This window comes from Hemiscyllium ocellatum, chromosome 2, assembly GCF_020745735.1.
Source record: "Hemiscyllium ocellatum isolate sHemOce1 chromosome 2, sHemOce1.pat.X.cur, whole genome shotgun sequence".
In the NCBI taxonomy this organism is placed as follows: Eukaryota; Metazoa; Chordata; class Chondrichthyes; order Orectolobiformes; family Hemiscylliidae; genus Hemiscyllium; species Hemiscyllium ocellatum.
In genome coordinates, this window is record NC_083402.1 from 138,415,716 (window position 1) to 138,437,744 (window position 22,029).

General features: G+C 42.4%; 1 protein-coding gene across 2 annotated transcripts in view; it reads right to left on the minus strand.

Moving 5' to 3' along the window:
• The window catches only part of tnksa (tankyrase, TRF1-interacting ankyrin-related ADP-ribose polymerase a), a 157,149-nt gene that overhangs the window by 112,827 nt on the left and 22,293 nt on the right, over positions 1 to 22,029 (minus strand). For both annotated transcript variants that reach the window (XM_060840510.1, XM_060840501.1), the window contains exon 2: positions 14,808 to 15,032. In XM_060840510.1, the coding sequence (XP_060696493.1) occupies positions 14,808 to 15,032 (225 nt within the window). The remainder of the gene's footprint in view (positions 1 to 14,807; positions 15,033 to 22,029) is intronic.

Below are 22,029 nucleotides of genomic sequence, written 5' to 3' on the forward strand. Positions count from 1 at the left end.
GGATTGGAAAGAGAAGTTGTTCAGGGTGAGGACCAGTTCAGTCAGTCGAAGGAGGGTGTCAATGGAAGGGTACTGGTTGGTACGGCGAGAAAAGGAAGAAGCGGAGGGCTTTGAGTCCTTTGTGATGGGGGAATGGAGGTGTACAGTGACTGGATGTCCAAGGTGAAGATCTTCCTCCAAACCAAAGAAGTAGCCATGGGCCCCAGCTATGCCTGCCTCTTCGTAGGATATGTGGAACAGTCTATCTCCCGCAGCTACACTGGTACCACCCCCCCCACCTTTTCCTCCGCTACATCGATGACTGTATCGGCCCTACCTCGTGCTCCCATGAGGTTGAACAGTTCATCCACTTTACCAACACCTTCCACCCCAACCTCAAAATTTACATGGACCGTCTCAGACTCCTCCCTCCCTAGACCTCTCTATTTCTATCATGGGGCGACCGAATCAACATGGATATTTACTGTAAACCGACCGACCAGCTCCCACAGCTACCTAGACTACACCTCCTCCCACCCTCCCCCCTGTAAAAACGCCATCCCATATTCTCAATTCCTTCGTCTCCGCCGCATCTGCTCCCAGGAGGACCAGTTCCAATACCGAACAACCCAGATGGCCTCCTCCTTCAAAGAACGCAATTTCCCTGCAGATGTGGTCGACGATGCTCTCCATCGCATCTCCTCCACTTCCTGCTCCTCCGCCCTTGAGCCCCGCTCCTCCAATCGCCACCAGGACAGAACCCCACTGGTTCCTCACCTACCACCCCACCAACCTCCCAATATACATCGTATAGTCCGTCGTCATTTCCACCACCTCCGAACGGACCCCACCACCAGGGATATATTTCCCTCCCCTCCGTTATCAGCGTTCCGAAAAGACCACTCCCTCCGTGACTCTCTCGTCAGGTCCACACCCCTCCACCAACTCAACTTCCACACCCGGCACCTTCCCCTGCAACCGCAAGAAATGCAAAACTTGCGCCCGCACCTCCCCCCTCACTTCCCTCCAAGGCCCCATATCCGCCACAAATTCACCTGCACCTCCACATACATCATTAACTGCACCCGATGTGGCCTCCTCTATATTGGGGAGACAGGCTGCCTACTTGCGGAACGTTTCAGAGAAACCTCTGGGACACCCGGACCAACCAGCCCAACCACCCAGTGGCTCAACATTTCAACTCCCCCTCCCACTCCACCAAGGACATGCAGGTCCTTGGACTCCTCCATCGCCAGACCATAGCAACAGGACGGCTGGAGGAAGAGCGCCTCATCTTCCGCCTAGGAACCCTCCAACCACAAGGGATGAACTCAGATTTCTCCAGTTTCCTCATTTCCCCTCCCCCCACCTTGCCTCAGTCCCAACCCTCAAACTCAGACCACCTTCCTAACCTGCAATCTTCTTCCTGACCTCTCCGCCCCCACCCCCACTCTGGCCTATCACCTTCACCTTAACCTCCTTCCACCTATCACATTTCCAACACCCCTCCCCCCTACCTTTTATCTTAGCCTGCTTGGCATACTCTCCTCATTCCTGAAGGAGGGCTCATGCCCAAAACATCGATTCTCTTGCCCCTTGGATGCTATCTGACCTGCTGCGCTTTTCCAGCAATACATTTTCAGCTCTGATCTCCAGCACCTGCAATCCTCACTTTCTTACAGTAAGGTGAGGCAAACTTCTGCTTTCTCCATTAACACAGTGGCCTAAATGGACTTAGTCTGCTGAACATTTAAAAAAATGATCTTAAAGCAGACAAAGTGCAAACAGGGACTTGTTATTTTCAAACAGCCAAATTTAAAGCCAGAGTGCTATCTTAGTCTACACAAGCAAAGGCAAATCAAATTAAAGGAGCCATGTGGGACATAAATTGTTTGTATATTAGTACAACTGATTTCCCAACAGTTTATTTTACCTAATCACTTCACCACACGAGTTGCAACTCACTTTAAAGAAATACAAGTGAAATCTTGGAATGTGTTCAGTGCTGAAATTGTCACTGTTGAATTGTTGCTCCCAGCTCTGAAGAATTACAAGGTAAATGTCAAGAGTTCACACAACCAACCAACAATCAGATCAAAGCTCTGAATCCAGTTATGACTAAATAATGGGACAAATAAACATCCTAATTTTGAATGATAGAACAGCCAAGCAGTTGAGTGCAAAGGCAAGGCTGAAGCATTTGAATCCATCTTCAGCAAGTAGAGCAGCATAGATGATCTATCTTAACCTATTTCTGAGGACCAAGCATAATATTAAGGACATACAAAGGCAATAGCTACAGCAAAGGCTACTGGCTGTAGTTCCAGACACCCATGGTGATGAACAATCTTTTCCCCCATCCAATCCATGCCATTATAGCTACAATACTGACATCTACACAGTGGAAAGTGACTCAGGTATGAATTGTTGGAAAAAAAAAGTAAGACTAATACAATTTGGACAATTACTGCCCGATAAAGCCAACAGATCTTTGACAAAACAATGGAACTTGTCACCAACAGTCCTACAAGCGGGACTTTAACCATCACGGCCTGCACACTAACAGTTTGATTTCTGCCATGTTGTTTTGGCTCCAAGACCTCATTTTAGTCTTGGTTCAAAAACAGACAAATGGGCTAAAGATTACATCAGTTGAAGGCAGCATTTGACCAAATTATGTCTTCACAAAGTTCTCAGAAAAATACAGGACAAAGGGAACGCGTGTCTGTATATACGTGTGTGTCTATGTTTAGAGGCTGGAACTCTTATTTATATCTAGCACAATGAAAGCTGACTGCAATTGTTGAAGGCCAATCAACATTTCTCAGGACAGTCTTAAGAGTGCTGTCCTAAGTCCATTTATCTTAGTTGCTTTAATAACCTGACCTCTGTGAGGTCACAAGAACAGGTGTTCACTGGCGACACCGGAGATATGAAAGACAGGACTAGGATGTTAAATGGCAAGTAACATTCCTGATGAAGGGCTTATGCCTGAAACCTCAACCCTTCTGCTCCTTGGATGCTGCCTGACCTGTGCTTTTTCCAGTGCCATACTTTTTGACTCTGACTCTCCAGCATCTGCAATCCTCACTTTCTCCAAGTAACAACTACATCACACAAGTGCAGGTAATTATCATCTCTGACACGGTAAATGTAAAGGAGAGGAGGTTGGTTTTAATAACATTACCAGTGCTGAATCACCCACAATCAACATCCAGAAACTGATCTGCATCAGCCAAACAAATAGTGGCTGTACAAGCAGGTCAGTGGATAGAAAGTCAATGGTGAGCAATTCACCTCCAGACTATCCAAAATCTGTCTATTAAGTACCAAGCCACAAGTCAGAAGTCTAACCATTCTCCATTTGCCTGGATGAATGCCGCTCTGACAGCAGAAGCTCAAGACTATCCAGTACAAAGCAGGTGACTTGAATGACATCCCATCTGCCACCTAAAAGATTCATTCCAGTGCAATGCACCATCTGCAGAAAACATTGCAGCAACCCACTTAGCAGCTTCGTTCAAACGAGTGACAACAATAGATAATGGAAACATCACCACATGAGAAAATTCTCATAATACTGACTGTTCACTGTCACTGAATAAAATTCATGGAGCTCCATTTCCAAACAGCTTTACAGATGTATGCGGGTTATCAACTGAAGTGTGTTTTTGTTTTAGTGTGATTCATAATTCAGGGAACTTTCTTGTGGTCTATTATTATTTTTGCTTTAGGGTCATTAATGTGCCATTTAAAAACAAATAAGCACTTTGCCATCCACCACCACTACCTCCTGCTTCCTGCCTCCTTGCTAACCCTGCTGTTGCTTGCCTCCCTCGACAATTATTTCAGTCACTTCGACTTGCAGCTTCTCTTATTTTTTGCTCAGTCCCTTCTAGTTTCCTTCTGAGCACAAACATTTTGCTGCTCCGTGAAGCATGCTGCAAGGGTTAGACACCAAGCAAGAAGGGGTATGATGTGAAGAGCGGAAGGCAAGTAGCACGGTGATCAGTGTGGTGATTTTAAGGCTCAGTCAGGATGAATGAGGCTTGGGTCAGTAAGCTGAAGCATTCGTAAAAGGAGGGTCAGCAGTGGAGCAGTGAGTCAGGACAGTCACGATAGCCAGATGCTATTGACAGTTAGTAAATTAAGAATTATAAGAGGATTTTTGGGCCAGTACAGTTAAAAGGCAGCTAATAGGTTTTTTTTCACACAACAGCAGCCCAAAAATGTAATTCACCTTTCTAAATATTTTCTGTTTGGAAAAGTAGTTTTATGAATCATACCTTTTTTTAAGGATACGTTGGACCAGATTTTCCAGGGAGTGGCAATCTCATGCAGATTTGCCTCAAGGGAAGAGTCAACCACATTGCTATAGGTCTGGAGTCACATGTGGCCAGATGAGGCAAGGATGGCAGTTTCCTTCCCTCAAGACATTAGTGAACCAGATAGACTTTTGTGACAATCAACAATGGATTCATGGTCATCATTAGACTCTAACTACAGATTTTTAAGAATTGAATTCAAACTCCACCAGCTGCTATGGCAGAATTTGAACCTGGGTCTCTAGATTAACAGTCTAGCGATAATAACTGTAGGCTGTAGCCTCCCCTAAATTACTCCATTGTTTAAATTAACATGCATTTTTTTTTAAAAAAGTCTCTAATGAGCTTGCTCAGATATGACATATTTCTGAAGCAAGTGGGAGATAAACCCAGGCCACCAGGTCCAGAGATAGATAAACTAACATTACGCCTCACTCATTGTGAACACGAGTGGTGAATCAGACATCAATTGGCTGTTTTACCCACAAAGGATTCTTCTTTAATTACAGAATTGAACATTTGTACATTACTGAATTTTCAGAATCAGTCCTGAATATTCCTTTTAAAGGCAAGAGTCATTGAGACCTAACACATTAACTTGGTTTCTAAGTCCGCAGACCTGCTGAGTTTCTCTATATATTTCTGTTAAGGACTGCATTCAACCCTTGAGGGCCTTAAAGCAAAAACATGGCAAAATCATTCAATATCTTATTTCCTTCAGACATTCTAACATTGCTTAGTCTCTAGGGAACTAGCAGAGCTTTTCTTCAAAACATAAATCCTGTTTTCAAATGGTTTTAACTCATGCCAGATCATTACAGGAGACTGCGCCCTGCTATTAAAAATGATCTCCACAATCCCTCCGTGCAAACACCGTTGCATCCAGCAGATGTACTGTCTCTTCTATAAGTTGTAGTATAGACAAAATCAACCTTGTAGCATATTAGTGCTATAATTGTAGGTTAGGAAATTGTAATGGTGCAGTGACTTCTTGGGATCCAATGTTCAGCTGATACAAAACAGTTACTGGAATGGCAGCTTGAAAGTTTTTCTCAGATGTTCCAAATGTACTTTTTTTTAAATATTCATTCACAGAATGTGGGACATCACTGACCAGTCCAGCATTTATTGCCCATCCTTAATTGCTCAGAGGGAAGTTAAAGGTCTGGAGTCACACATAGGCCACACAAGTGCAGAGTATTTATGCATCTTTAATATCCTGTAGTATCCTTAGAAGATAATTCAGCCTACACATACAAATAGGACAGAGGAGAAGAACATATACAGGTATGCATGCCTCCAAATAAGTGGGAATACTCAGTCAAAGGAATCGTCTTGGAAGAGTTTAGTGCTGAACATCTTTATATCTAGAACCAGTAATCAATATTCTCGAGGTACCACCTTTGCAACATGCTGAGAGATTCTGGTCATATCACAGGAATTCAAACAAACTACACAATGTGAGACAAGATTTGGAGATGCCGGTGTTGGATTGGGGTGTACAAAGTTAAAAATCACACAACACCAGGTTATAGTCCAACAGGTTTAATTGGAAGCACACTAGCTTTCGGAGCGACGCTCTATCAGGTGATAGTCAAATGTCAATGGGAGACAAATCTGAGAAACTAATGTAAATTGACTTGCATCACTAAATGCTATAGACAATTCAACTGGGAACTCAGACTCAGAATCCCTTAAGTGTGGAAATAGATCATTGGCCTAGCTAGTCTGCACAGACCTTCCGAAGAGCATCCCACCCTATTCCGTAATCCTGCATTAACCATGGCTAATCCATCTAGCCTGCACATCCCTCAACACCAAAGGCAATTTACCATAGCCAATCTGCCTAACTTGAACATCTTTGGACTGTGAGAAGAAAACAGAACATCTGATGGAAACTCCACAGAAACAGTCACTCAATGCTGAAATTAAACTCAGGTCCCCAGCATTGTATATATGCCTTTTTTAATTGCATCATGGAGTTTAAGAGCAGGAAGATTATGCTGAAAATACATAACACATTAGTTAGATCAAAGCAAGTGTACTGTATGCAGTTTTGGAGTCCACATTATACGAGGGATGTGATTGTACTGGAGAAGATGCAGAGGAGATTTATCAGGCTGTTGCCTGGGTTGAAGAGTTTCAGTTATGAAGAGAGATTGGAGAGATGGGATTATAATAGTTGAGCAGCTGAATCTGAACAACAGGTCAACAGGCGATTTTTCTGTGCTATAGGTCTAAATCACTTGAGTAAATTATTCTGTAACCTTTTCAAATCTAAAAATGAGATACCAATGTTCCCATGCAAATAAGACTGGTTCTATAAGACCTCAAGATATAGGAGCAGAATTAAAGCATTTGGCCCAGAGTCTGCTCCGCCATTCAATCACAGCTGATAGGTTTCCCAACCTCATTCTTCTGCCTTCTCCCCATTGCCCTTCATCTCCATACTACTCGAGAATCTACCTACCACTGCCTTAAATACACATAATGACTTGGCCTCTACAGCCTTCTGTGGCAATGAGTTGCACAGATTCACTGCCCTTTGGCTGAAGACATTCCTGCTCATCTCAATTCTAAAGGATCACATCTTGAATCTGAAGCTATTTGCTCAGGTGCTAGCCTCTCCTTCTCATGGAATACAGGGAGAGCTAGCCATTTCGATACAGAGCTGGCTCGAAGGTAGAAGACAGAGGGTTGAGGTGGAGAGTTGCTTTTCAGACTGGAGGCCTGAGACCAGTGGTGTGCCACAAGGATCGGTGCTGGGTCCACTGCATTTCGTCATTTATACACATGATTTGGATGTGATTATAGGAGGTATAATTAGTAAGTTTGCAGATGACAACAAAATTGGAGGTGTAGTGGACAGCAAAGAAGGTTACCTCAGAGTACAACAGAATCTTGACCAGATGGGCCAAAGGGCTGAGGAGTGGCAGATGGAGTTTAATTTAGCTAAATGCGAGGTGCTGTATTTTGGAAAGGCAAATCAGAACAGGACTTTATACACTTAATGGTAAGGTCCTGTGGAGTGCTGCTGAACAAGGAGACTTTGGAGTGCAGGTTCATAATTCCTTGAAGGTGGAGTCTCAGGTAGATAGGATAGTGAAGATGATGTTTAGTATGCTTTCCTTTACTCGTCAGAACACGGAGTATAGGAGCTGGGAGATCATGTGGCTGTGCAGGACATTGGTTAGGCCACTTTTGGAATAGTGTGCACAATTCTGGTCTCCCTGCTATCAGAAGAATGTTGTGAAACTTGAAAGTGCTCAGAAAACATTTACAAGGATGTTGCTAGGATTGGAGGATTTGAACAATAGGGAGAAGCTGCATAGGCTGGGGCTGTTTCCCTGGAGCGTCAATGGCTGATGGGTGACCTTATAGAAGTTTATAAAATCACGAGGGGCATGGATAAGGTAAATAGACAAATTCTTTCCCCTGGGGTGGGGGAGTCCAGAACTAGAGGGCATAGGTTTAGGGTAAGAGGGAAAAAGATATAAAAGAGACCTAAGGGGCAACACTTTCACACAGAGGGTGGTGTATGCATGGAATGCGCTGCCAGAGGAAGTGGTGGAGGCTGGTACAATTACAACATTTAAAAGGCACCTGGATAGGTGCATAAATATGGAATTGAATCGAATTGAATGTATTATCACATGCACTGAGGCACAGTGAAAAGCTTTGTCTTGCGAGCAATAAAGGCAGTAGCATATATAATAAATAAGAGGTAAACAGTGGCAAAAACAAAAACAACAGGCAAATGTTAAGAGTTTGAGAGCCCATTCAGTATTTTAACAACAGTAGGGTAGAAACTGTTATGAAACTAGCTGGTGCATGTTCAGGCTTCTGTACCTTCTCCCAGATGGTAGAGGTTGTAGAAAAGCAATGCCAGGGTGGGATGGATCTTTAAGAGTGCTGTCGGCCTTTCCTTGACAGTAGACCTGGTAGATGGAATTCTGTAGATGGAGGTTGGCCTCCGGGCTGAGTATACCACGCTCTGTAACTGTCTCCGATCTTGAATGGTACAGTTGCCATACCAGGCAGTGATACATCCAGACAGAATGCTCTCAATGGCACAGCTATAAAAATTGGCAAGGGTATTCACCATCATTTGTAACCAGTGCGCCCACATGAATAGCCCAAGAAGGCTTGTTGTAGATAACCACTCCCACGAGCTTGAGACTCTCCACTCGTTCCACCTTCTGTGTCTGTGTCTCTCGTTGGGGGGCTACCTGATTTATCATCCTGCCGAAAGTCAATAATGAGTCCCTGGGTTTTGCTAGCATTGAGAGCTAGGCTGTGCTCAGTGTAGCATTTTTCCAATCATTCCGTCTGTAGTCTGTTTTGGCACCATCCGAGATTCAACTGACTACAGTGGTGTCATCAGCGAATTTGTAAATGGCATAGTCTGTTATTTGGCAACTTGCGTACGATAGGCGACTGAGTATGCACACTGGGGGCGGGGAGGGGGGGTGTCTCTTCTTCACTAATTGTGGCCGGTGGGTCAGGAAACTGAGGATCCAGTTGCAGAGAGTGGGACTTAGTCCGAGATCACTAAGTTTAGTAAACAGTCTCAAGGGGATAATAGTGCTGAAGGCTGAACTGTTAGTCAATGAGTAGGATTCTTACATAGCAGTTCTTGGTGTCAAGATGTTCTAGGGGGGAGTGAAAGGTAAGTGATATGGCATCTGACATGGATCTGACAGACAAATTGGAGTAGGTCAAGAGTAGTGGAGAGGCTGGAGTTAATGAATGCCATGACCAGCCTTTCAAAGCACTTCATGACCACTGAAGTTAGGGCCACTAGGCGGTAGTCACTGAGACATGCAGCATGAGCCTGAGGCACAGGGATGAAGTTAGCCCTTTTGAAACAGGCAGGGACAGTGGCCTGCTGCAGGGAGAAGTTGAAAATATCCAAGAAAACCTCTTCCAGTTGATCTGCGCATGCTGAGTGCAGTGCCTGGTACTGTGTTTGGTACCATCACTTTCCTTAGATTCACATGAAGGAAAACTGATGCAGTAACTGTTGAGATAGGTTCATCAGGACTTGTCGGAATAGGTGTAACCTCTCAGCCAAAATTCTGCTCAAAGTGAGCATAGAAGGCATTGAGACTATCTGGGAGGGATATGTTATTGTCTGCTATCTTGCACTGTCTCATTTTAAAACCGGTGATATCATCCCACCCTTGCCATAGTCACCACGTGCCTGTCTGGGTCTCTAGTTTGGATCAGTATTGGTCCTGTCTTAATGGCTCTGCGAAGGTCATGCTTGGGATTCCTTATATTTGAGTGGATCTCCTGATCTGAAGGCCTCACGCCTGGTTTTGAGCAGGTTTTGTATGTCCTGAATCATCCAGGGCTTCCTGTTGGGGAGCACCCGGATTGACATCCGCAGTATATAGTCCTCCACACACTTGTGAAGAAGTCTGTGACGGCAGTGGCGTACTCGTCCAAGGTACCTGTGGACTGTTTGAACATATCCTAATCAGCCGATTCCAGACAGCACCGGAGTTGATCCTTTGCTTCCTCTTGGACGGTGTCCGTGAGGGGTCTACTGTTTGAGCTTTTGCCTGTAAGCCAGGGGAAGAAGCACGGCATTATGGTTGGACTTCCTGAAATGAGGCCGGGGCATGGAGCGGTAGACACCCTTCACAGTGGTGTAGCAGTTGTATAAAATGTTCAGGTCCCTCGTGGGGCGGGTAATGTTCTGGTGGTACTTGGGCAACACCTTCCTTAGATTGCCTCGATTGAAGTCGCCAGTCACAATAAATAGGGCCTTGGGGTGTTCCGCCTCCAGGGTGTTAGTGGTGGAGTACAGCACATCTAGAGCTTCCTCAATCTTTGCTTGTGGTGGTTCGAACACAACAGTTACTAAAGTAGCAGTAAATTCCCGCGGTAGATAGAAGGGACATCATTTGATGGTGAGGACTTCAAGGTTTGGGGAGCAGTGGCTGCCCAAGGTTGCAATGTCCATGCACCACAAGTTGTTGATTAAAAAGCAAACCCCTCCAACCCTTCCTCTTACCAGAAGAAGAAGTCCAGCAGTCCATATGATGAATAGAAAAACCATTAGCCTGAATGCAGAGTCAGGAATGGATGGTTTCAGCCAGGTTTCTGTGAAGCAAAGTGTGTAGCAGTCCCACAGTTCATGCTTTTTCTCTACAGATTGCTAACTTGCAACGGATAAGCTTGGAAGGGGAGGGTCTTGAAACCACATAGGCTCAGTCTTACTAGCAGGCCGGCACGCTTACCCAGCTTCCTCACAGGTTTCTAGCAGAGTGGATTTTGACTGCTTCCAGTTAAGCGATCCTTCCTAGGACCCTGTGGAGCAGGTAGGTTGCAGTTTAGTGTATTTTTGCAGAGGGTCTGCTTAGGACCCAGTGTAGCAGGTAATTTACTGTGTTTTTTTTAAACCAGAGGGAGCGTGCTTAGGATCCAGTGGAGAAGGTAAATTTCTGCTTGTGTTCCGATTTGTCCAGTTAGTTCCTGGTTCCAGTAGCTGCCAATTTGTTGCTGCAATTCCAGGCAAGTTTTTTGCAAAGGTGTTGGGCTGCTCTCCAATAGATATGGGCCAAGTGCTGGCGATAAGGTTAGAATATCTGGTCGGCATGGACAAGTTGAACCAAAGGGTCTGTTTCTGTGTTGTACATCTCTATGAATCACTAATGGAAACACCTTCTCCATATCCACTCTATCTGAGCCTCACAGTATTCTGTAAGTTTCAATCAGCTCCCCTCTCACCCTTCTAAATTCCATTACAGACAGACCCAGAGTTCTCAACTGCTCCACATATGACACGATTTGATTCCCAGGATCATTCTTATAAACCTCCTCTGGATCTCCTCCATCACGAGCACATTCTTCCTTGGGTACAATGTCCAAACAACTCAATATTATAAATGTAGTCTGACCAGAGCCTTATACAGCCTTAGCACATCTCTGCTCTTGTATGCTCGTAATCTTGAAATGAATGCTAACATTGCATTTACTTTAATAACTAATACTGCATGTTAACCTTAAGAAAATCCTGAACAAAGACTCCCAAATCCCTTCGTGCTTAAGATTCCCAAAGCCTGGTACAGTTTTGAAAACAGTGCATGCCTCTATTCTTCCTACCAAAGTGCGTAACATCACACTTTCCCACATACTATTCCATCCAACACTTCTTTGCCACTCTCCTAGCCTATCCAAATCCATCTGCAGTTTGCCCATTTCCTTAACACTATCTGCCCCTTTGAAATGATGATATGTTTACATCATATACAAACTTAATGCCCTCAGTTACTCTGTCCAGATTATTAATGTTGAACATGAGTATTTGTGGTCCCAACACTGACCTCTGTGGAATGCCACTGGTCACCAGCTGCCATCCTGATAAAGATCTCTTTATCCCCATCTCTGCCTTCTAATAGTCAGCCAATCTCTCCATGTCAGTACCTTGCCCCTAACACCATGGGCTCTTATGTTACTTTGCAGCCTCCTGTGTAGCACCTTGTCAAAGGCCTTCTTGAAATTCAAACAGATCACATGTACTGGTTTCCCTTTGTCTAATTTGTTCATTATTTCAAAAAATCACTACAATACATTTCATACATCTTTCTAGTTATTTGCTGTACCGACATGCCAACTGAATGTGATTCACATAATGTGACACTTAGATCACTGTATCACATTATGCAGTTTTTTTCCAGCTAAATAATTTTCTGCTTTTCTGTCCTTCCCAATGTAGTCAAACTTATATTTTCCCACATTTTACTCCATTTGTGGAAATTTTACTCATTCATTTCACTGATCTATATCCCTTTGCTGACTTTGTTGTGTTCTTGACAACTCCATGCTTTTGCCAAAGGCAAATGTGATTTAATAAGTTGAGTTTTTGTGGTGTCACTGTCCATGGAAAAAAACAGCAGCAAACCCAGTCCTGTTGAGTCCACAAACAAATGAATTAATGACTAATCTTTCTGGTAATGGAGAACAGTTGTTCAGAATTCCCTTCTCTTGAAATAATATGAAATTGTTACCACACAAAAGGAACATCACCAACACCTAACACTTTTGAAATACCAGGTGAAAATCCAGAATTTATATCTGAACCCACTGTCTTGTGATTCAGGTCAAAACTAGTAGCAAGTCAAACAGACTGAACATGTCAATTCCTACCAGATGACTAGTGATTGCAATCAACATTCCTGCTAGCCTTTTTCTTCCACACAAGATGGGTGTGTGGCAGCAACTTCTGGAACTGGAAAGCAATGCTGCAAATTGAAAAAGGGCATACTGACCACTCGAAGTGACTGTGCGCATGTAGAACTTAGAGGAAGTGTCGATTGCAAAGTGGTTAAAATCAACCATTTACAGTATGACAATAATAAGGGGTGCAGGAGCAGAGGGAACTGGGTGTAAACTAATTTTTAAAATCAACTTGCTTGAACAGGTTAGGACACACCTTCAGAGCAAGTAGGGCTTGAACCTAGACCTTCTGATCCAGAGGCAGGAACAGTACACTACCACAAGAATCTTTAGGAACCTGGATGGCATGACAAGATTAGAGTGAAATTAAGAAAGCATACAGCATCTTTAACTTTATTAAAAGGAGCATAAAATTCAAAAGAACCAAAAAGTTATTTTAACTTATATGAGACACTAGTTTGGCCTCAGGTGAGGTATTGCATCCAGTTCTGGGTGCCACACTTCAGGAAGGCAGTGAAGATATTAGAAAGGTACAGAAAAAAGACTCAAGAATTGTTTCAGGGATAAGGAACTTCAGTTATGAAGACAGGCTGAAGAAATTAAGACTCCTTGCATTGGAGAAGACTGAGAAGAGACCTGATGGAGCTGTTGAAAATGATGAGGAATCTGGACAAATTAGAGAGAAGCTATTTCCTTTCATACAAGGATCAAAAGGGCACAGATTTAAAATAATTGGCAAAAGAAGCAAAAGTAGAATGATAATTTTTTTTTCCCCCCACACAGCATATAGGTGGGATCTGGAATGCACCGCTTGAGAGTACAGTAGAGGCAGGTCCAATCAATGGAGTCAAAAAGAGATTGTTCCTTTTCACATAATAGAATTAATGTGCAAGGTTACAGGGATTAGGGTAGAGATTAGCCCTAGAGAATGCTCAGAAAACTGGTATAGACAACTGGGCTGAATGGTCTCCTTCTGAGCTGAAATAATTAAGTTATAAAAAAGCTGTAGGCTGAACATTAATCTGGCAGGGTTAAAATCAATTGTGAACTGTAGCGTGAATTGTTTAATGCAGCAAAAGCAGAACCACCTCAAATAAAAGCTTGCCTCAGTTTTGGAAATCAGTTCAGTCAGTGACCAGCTAGATTCCTAACCCAGCTTTTTACCGAAGGACCATTAAGTAACCTGCCCTCCAATCATGAGTTGGATGATTCAATGGGAAGAAAAGTCAAGCCAGTGACTCCCTGACTACAATGGAGCAAAAGCATTTAAATTAATGTTAATATTTTCTGGAAGTATAAAAACAAGCATAGGAGCTGAAATGTAAACTGATGACATGTAACATAAACAATTGCCTTGCAAAGGTCACATTTCCAATAAAAGGAAGTAGATGCTGTCAGGTTGCATCAAGATTTGCAAATAATCCAATGTTTATTACAAGATAATTAATTCTGGTTTCAAGGGCAAAATTAGTATGTTCTCCAAAAAGATGGAAACAATATCAAAAATGGCAAAAATCTAAACATCCTGGTTGCATGTGCTTCCTGCTCCTTTAGTGAATAAACAGTACTTCTATCTTTCTCCAGAGACTTGAGCTTGCATAAAAAAAGCTTTAATGTTTCTCTCCTTTGTAATAAAAGTGAAGAGTGTCTTCTATGTTAGCACTTTCATTCATGCCAAGTTTGTGCATGTTTTACATGTTATGTATCTATAACTAACATTGATTTGGAATATTGAGCCCTTTTTTAAAAAAGTTTCTGGTCAGCTACTGCTGAATTTTCAAAACAGCACTGAGTATTTCAAACTGAAACTATTCTATTCATTAAGTTTCTTTTCCCTTTACCAAATCTATCATTGGCATGTTAATCAAAATCCCCTTCATTTTTGTGAAGATCTGCCACTTTCAAAACATCGTATTGAGAACGTTTTCTAGCTCTATGCCCTCTTCAGCTTTGATCTGTTGGGGAGGCAGTGGCACAGTGGTAACGTCATTGGACTAGCAATCCAGAAGCCCAGATCAATGTTCTAGGGACATGGGTCCAAATCTGTCTATGCCAGGTGGAGAAATTTGAATTAAAAAAAAGAGTACCATGCAATCACTGTCAATTGCTGTAAAAACCCAGCTAGGTCATTAATATCTACTAAGGATACAAATCTGCCAACCTTACCTACTCTGGCCTGTGTGATTCCAAACCCAGAGTGACTCTTAAGTATACTCTGAGCAATTAGGGATGGGCAGTAAATGACAGTCCAGTCACTGAACAACCCACATCTTGCCAATTATATTTTTAAAAATTCCAAAATTTCAAACTACTTACCAATACAGACATCAATCTTTCCTTTGATTGCTGCTTCATGTAAGGGAGTATAATTCCAGTTGTCTCGAGCATTTGAATCTGCCCCATGGCACAGCAGCAAACTGACCACTTCTGCGTGCCCAAACGAACAGGCGTTATGAAGTGGAATCAGACCACCATCATCCCGTGCGTGAACATTTGCACCATTTTGTAAGAGATGCTCTACAACATCTTTCCTGCCAAATCCTGCAATAAGATACAAAATTTAGAGACTGAATCAAAACTGCAACTGCCAAATATTTCAGAAATATCAAGTCAAAAAGAATTCAAATGTTAATGTTATAGCATTTCACCTTTGGATTTCTAAGCTTGCATGGGAAAACTATTTTCCATGCAGGCCAAACTTTCAGAAAATTACATGCAAATTATAAATATATACATCTTTTCTAAAATATTAGATTTCATTTATAAAAAAAGAAATTCTGCTTTCAAATTTGACAACTACTTTGAATTTTGAACAACCAGAATGTTTTGTATTCCATTTCCCTAAAGCTTCCATCAATATTCGGAAGGTAGTGCTTCCCTCGGTGACCCCATTCCAAGTTTGAAATGCTGTCATAACTCCTCAGTGAAAACTGAAAAGTTGGTGGAAAGTAGAAGTTTGGTGAAGAGGACACCTTTGAATAGGGAAGGGAGAGGTGGGCCCAATGCTGTCTGAGCTTGTAACCCAAATATTTCAATTCCTGATACCAGTTAGGTTCCTGCCCTGTCACTTTGGAAAAGATCTGCCACAGGGCACTGGGAGGAGTGTGATCCAATATAAAATACAGTGCATTTGAAATAATAGCAATTGTCACAAAAACAAATCCCTGACAAATCATAGAATTCCTAGTGTGGAAACAGGCCATTTGACCCAACATATCCACACCGACCCTCCAAAGAATAACCCACCTAGACCTATTCCCTTACCCTATTATTCTACAATTACCCTAACTAATGCACATAACCTACACATCTCTGAACACTAGTGGCAATTTAGATGGCCAATTCACCTAACTGCACATCTTTGGATTGTGGGAGGAGACTGGAGCACCCGGAAGAAACCCACCCATACACAGAGAGAACATAAAAACTCCACACAGACAGATGCCAGAGGCTGGAATTGAACCTGGATCCCACGCGCTGTGAGGCAGCAGTGCTAACCACTGAGCTACAGTGACACCCAAATATTCAAGATCTCAAGGATAACTAGGAATGGGCAATAAATGTTGGCCCAAAGCCCACAACCTATGTTTGAATTTTTTTAAAATATAGTGCAGCAGGATCATCTGTAACCTTCTACTCTCCCTCTCCTCACTAAAATCACTGCAAATTCGAGGCAAAAAGTTTATTTTATATCAAAAACAATCATGCTTCGCATTTAAACACTCATCACCCTAACATTTTGTGTGGCACAATTATTGCAAATTGCAAAACAGCAACAACAAATCTCAATCCACAAGACCATACCATTCAGTGTCATTAGTTGAAAAAAAATGTAGTTTCACAAGGGAAACATGGCAAGTTTAAAGTAGGAAGTGTGTATTTTTGAACACATTAGGAAATATTCAGGCGCACAGGCAGTGCCTTTAGAGTAACTTATTTAAAAAGTAGGCTTATGACAGAACTAATTGCCCTCTTCACTACCTTTAAGCAACTTCTCTCGCTTTAAAACGCTGTTTCATCCCAGTTTGATTAACCTCCCTAAACTCTCACTCTCTTCCACAATTGGCTGCAAGTAAACAGCAGTCATGATTTCAATTTCTGCCTTTAGGTAATGTTGCAGCACCACCTATGACAAAACACATTAATTACATAAATCAACAGTGTCCCAAATAAATAACTGTTGTTGTTCAAGATTCAAATTTACCGAGCTTGAAACAAACAATGTACCATGCAAAGGTTTGCTTTCCAAGTTTTCCACTTTGAATCGTGTGAGCCATTAAAGCACTGGTTGGTATTTGCTAAAACTCAGTGAATCACCTTTTTGGAAGAAGGTTAAAAATCACACAACACCAGGTTACTGTCTAACAGGTTTACTTGGAAGCACTAGCTTTTGCAGCACTGCTCCTTCATCTGGTGGTTGTGGAGTATTTTGTAAAGTTTGTAAATTCCACTCTGGAAGTAGAAGTAGTCGGACTCAAGTTTGGGATGCAGACAGACTCTGACCTCACACCTTCAACCCATTGTCTGAGCTGAGGTATAAGGCCAGAAGTTACCTTGAGAAGGTGACTGAAAGAAATTCTGGAATTTACATATTAATGAACCGAAACCTACAACCCATCCCATAAAATGGAAGACTTAACAATCCAGGTTTGTTCAATATTTCACTGTATGACACCATAATCTTTTGCTCTAAATTCTGTCTCATATGATCTTATACTCTACAACCACCTGAAGGAGCAGAACTCCAAAAGCTAGTGCTTCCAAATAAACTTGTTGGACTATAACCTGGTGCTGTGCGATTTTTAACTTTGTCCACCCCAGTCCAACACCGGCTCCTCCACATCATGGCTTTTCAGAAGAGGTCAGCCTCTAATCCCACAGACCGATAGCAAATACAATAATAATACAATAATTGGGAGAACAAGTGTGAAGAATTAAATATTTGGTATGCACAGCTGCCTTAGCATATGACTATAAATATCTTCAGGACATTTTACAGGGCATGTCTTTTTAAAACAGGGTGTTTTACCTCCATCAACAATCAACCTGGCAAAGGAAACACTTACCACACTTTTAGAAGAGACCATCACAAATACACCAACCACCAATCACATTACCAATGAAAACATCATGAAACTAGTGGACGTGTGCCTCACCAGCCACTTCACTCTCAACAACATAGTTTACAAACAAACTAACGGCACACCCATGGGATCTCCGCTAATCAGGATTCCTAGCAGAAGCAGTAACGCAAAGACTAGAACAAACAGCCCTATCAACTATCAAACCAAAAATCTGGGTCTGCTACGTAGATGACAAAGGTGTCATCACAAAACGAAACAAGATAGAAGAGAACAACAACAACCACAACCACAACATCCTCACAGGCATAAAAGTTCACCAAGGAGGAAGAAACCGACAACAAACTCACATTCCTGGACGTCACAGCCGAAAGAAAGGACAGCGGAGAACTACAAACCTGCGTATACAGAAAACCAACAAACACTGACCAAATACTTAACTACACTAGCAACCATCCCAACACACACAAACAAAGCTGTATCAGAACACTATTCCAACGAGCCACCACATACTGCAACACAGATGAACTTCGGAAAACAGAGAACCACCTATACAACATATTCATGAAGAATGGATACTCGAAAAAAATACAGTGCGCAGATTCCTCAAGAACAAACCACAACAAGCAGACCAAACACAGCCAGAAACCCTAACCACCTTACCATACATCAAAGTTTCAGAAATGATAGCCAGACTACTAAGACCCCTCGGAATCTTAGGAGTACACAAACCCACCAACACTCTCAAACAAAAACTAACAAACTTAAAAGACCCAGTACGACCCATAGACAAAACCAACGTCATCTACAAAATTCCATGCAAGGACTGCCACAAACACTACGTAGGACAAACAGGAAGAAGGTTAGCCACCAGGATACACGGACACCGGCTAGCCACAAAAAGACAACCCTCTCTCCTACATAGCCCTACACACGGATGAAAAAAACAACACCATTTCGACTGGGACAACACATCTATCCTGGGACAGGCTAAGCAAAGTCATGCCAGAGAATTCCTAGAGGCCTGGCACTCCAACCACAACAACATAAACAAACACATAGATCACGATGCCATCTATCAACCCCTCAGAAAACGAACAGGAAATGACATCACCACAAACCCCAGGAACCCCATCCAGGAGAAAGATATAAATAGAAAGCAGGAGACAACAGCTTCGCTTCACTTGGAGGTCGCCACTGATGATGTTACCTAGCTAGGTAATGAATCGTCTGGATATCAAACCTACAGCTCAGCGAGCAAACCTACACCTGAAACCTACATTACTATTTATCAGAAATAATATAACTGTCGTCAAACTTCAATTATTGACGGTTCAAACAGCTGTTTATATTATGCTTGCTATGGCTGTCAGGTTACTTGCATTTCAAGACATACAGCAATCTTTCCCATTTCAGCCCACAGTTTTTACAAACAATAAATAGACATGATCGTTACATAATGCAAACTATTCTTTATGAAATCAAGATTTTGACAACATTATACTGTAGATGAGATTTATAAACTGATTTTTTTAAACAAAATAATTTATGCAACTTATCAAAACTGGAGCAAACTGCTGCATTTTTCACATCCTATATTAAATAACACAGTTACATTTCAGTGAAAGCATGCAAACTTTACTATGACATGGAGTAGCCGGTGTTGGACTGGGGTGAAGAAAGTTAAAAATCACACGACATCAGGTTATTTTATTACAGAGTCAAAGAGTCAGAGATGTACAGCATGGAAACAGACCCTTTGGTCCAACTCATCCATGCCAACCAGATGTCCCAATCCATTCTAGCCCCACCTGCCAGCACCTGACCCATATTCCTCCAAACTCTTCCTGTTCATATACCCATCCAGATGCAATTGTACTAGCCTCCACCACTTCCTCAGACAGCTCATTCCATACACATATTGAGGGAAGTTGCCCCTTAGGTCTCTTATGTCTTTCCTTCCTCCCCCGCCCCCCCCCCCACCCTACACCCATGCCCTCTAGTTCTGGAATCCCCCTTTCCATGGAAAAGACTTTGTCTATTTATCCTATCCATGCCCCTCATGACTTGATAAACCTCGAGAAGATCACCCCCTCAGCCTCAGATGCCCCAAGGAAAACAGCCATAGCCTATTCAGCCTCTCCCTGTTGCTCAAATCCTCCAACCTTGGCACCATTCTTGTAAATCTTTTTTTGAACCCTTTCAAATTTCATAACATCTTTCCAATAGGAAGGAGACCAGAATTGCACACAATATTCTGACAGTGGCCTAACAAATGTCCTGCACACCTACAACATGACCTCCCAACTCTTGTAATCCATACGCTGACCAATAAAGGAAAGCATACCAAACATCTTCACTATCCTATCTACCTGCCACTCCACTTTCAAGGAGCTATGAACCTGCACTCCAAGGTCTCTTTGTTCAGTAACACTCCCTAAGGCCTTACCATTAAGTGCACAAGTCCTGCTAAGATCTAGATTAAACTCCACCCGCTACTTCTCAGCCCACTGGCCCACCTGACCAAGATTCTGTTGTAATCTTAGGTGACCTTCTTCGCTGTCCACTACACCTCCAATTTTGAGGTCATCTGCAAACTTACTTACAGTACCTCTTACACTCAGATCCAAATCATTTTTATATAAAATGATGAAAAGTAGTGGACCCAACACCGACCTTTGTGGCACTCCACTGGTCACAGGCCTCCAGTCTGAAAAACAACCCTCCACCACCACCATCCGTCTTCTACCTTTGAGCCAGTTCTGTATCTAAATGGCTAGTTTTCCCTGTATTCCATGACATCTAACCTTGCTCACCAGTCTCCCATGGAGAACCCTGTCGAACGCCTCACCGAAGTCCATATAGATCACATCTACCACTCTGCCCTCATCAATATTCGTTGTTACTTCTTCAAAAAACTCAAGCAAGTTTGTGAGACATGACTCCCCCTCATCAGTCCTTGCCTTTCCAAACACATGTACATCCTGTCCCTCAGGATTCCCTCCAACAATGTTCCCACCACTGATGTCAGGCTCACTGGTCTGTAGTTCCCTGGCTTGTCCTTGCCACGTTTCTTAAACAGTGGCACCACATTAGCCAACCTCCAGTCTTCTGGCATCTTACCTGTGACTATCTCAGTAAGATCTAAAAGACATGGACGTTCTAATTGCTGTTATCAAAGGCAAAAATTCTCACCAATTCTAGGCACATCAGATTTATAGTTCCACTCAGGTACTGTCCACTTTCACTAAAACAACTTCTTAGAACTGCAATTTATGTCACAATACGTGGAATGCAATTTATCTTACACTGGGAGTACTCCTGAATACTCCCAGGGGCAAGATAAGATCAGCAATATAAAAGGAAAAATTGTCCTGTCCACCACCTTAGTTGACAGTTCAACAAGACAGGACACTAATATGAAACCAAGAAAGTCACGTTATTTCTCTGGAAGAAGTTGATCTGTGTGACATTAATAATTGGAGGACATTATCATTTGAGAACAAGGACTGTCCTCCATGTGGGCCAAGGTTCAAGGAAGGACAACTTAGACTAGCTTGCACACCTGCAAATGAATGGTGCTAACAAATTGCTGACCAATTGGAGGAAGATTATAAAAATACTTGGCCTGTTTATCCAAATAAACAGCTATATTGTATGGCATCAAAAATGGTAGCTAAGAAGAGACCACAAAGTGATCATAAATGTAAGAGCACCTGTCATCTTAAGTGTTATGCAAAAAAAATTGAGAAGATGCAGAGAAGATTTCCAGAGTGGTTTCAGGAATGAGGGAAATTAGCTACAAGGTTATGCTGGCAAAGCTGGTGTTGTCCTCTTTGAAAGATCGGACAGATCTCTAGATAATAGTTAGAATAAGAAACTGTTCCTATAAGCTGATGGTAAAAGATCTAGAAGAGAAAGATCTAGGGTCCAAGGCAAGTTGTGCAGCAAGTATGTGAGAAAGAAGGTTTTGCGTAACAAGTACTCCATGATCTGAATTGACTACCTACAAATGTAGTGATAGCAAAGACCATCACAGATACAAGGTTTCGACACAAGGGAAGTCAACTTAATGTTCTCTATGGATAACACCGGGGAAAAGGGCTGATTGGATTGTTTTGCAGAGATGGACTCAATGGGCAGAATAGTCCTGCTTTTCCAGACTTCACCCTATTAGTTTATTTCATAAGCCCAATCTGAGCATCAATATCATAAACCTCAGAATCCACCTCTCCCGATGGTACGCTGATCCACCAAATCACCTACGTGTTCTCATTTTTTATTTGGTGTGTATCTGCAGTTTTTTTTTCTCCATCTCACCTTGGTACAAAAATCTTAATATCTTTTTACCAATTTCTACATAACTTGTGTTTACCTCGATATTTACATATAGGATCTCTTTAATAGTGCCTGACAAATCATTAACACTAGTGCCCTGCTAGAAACTGGTCTAATCA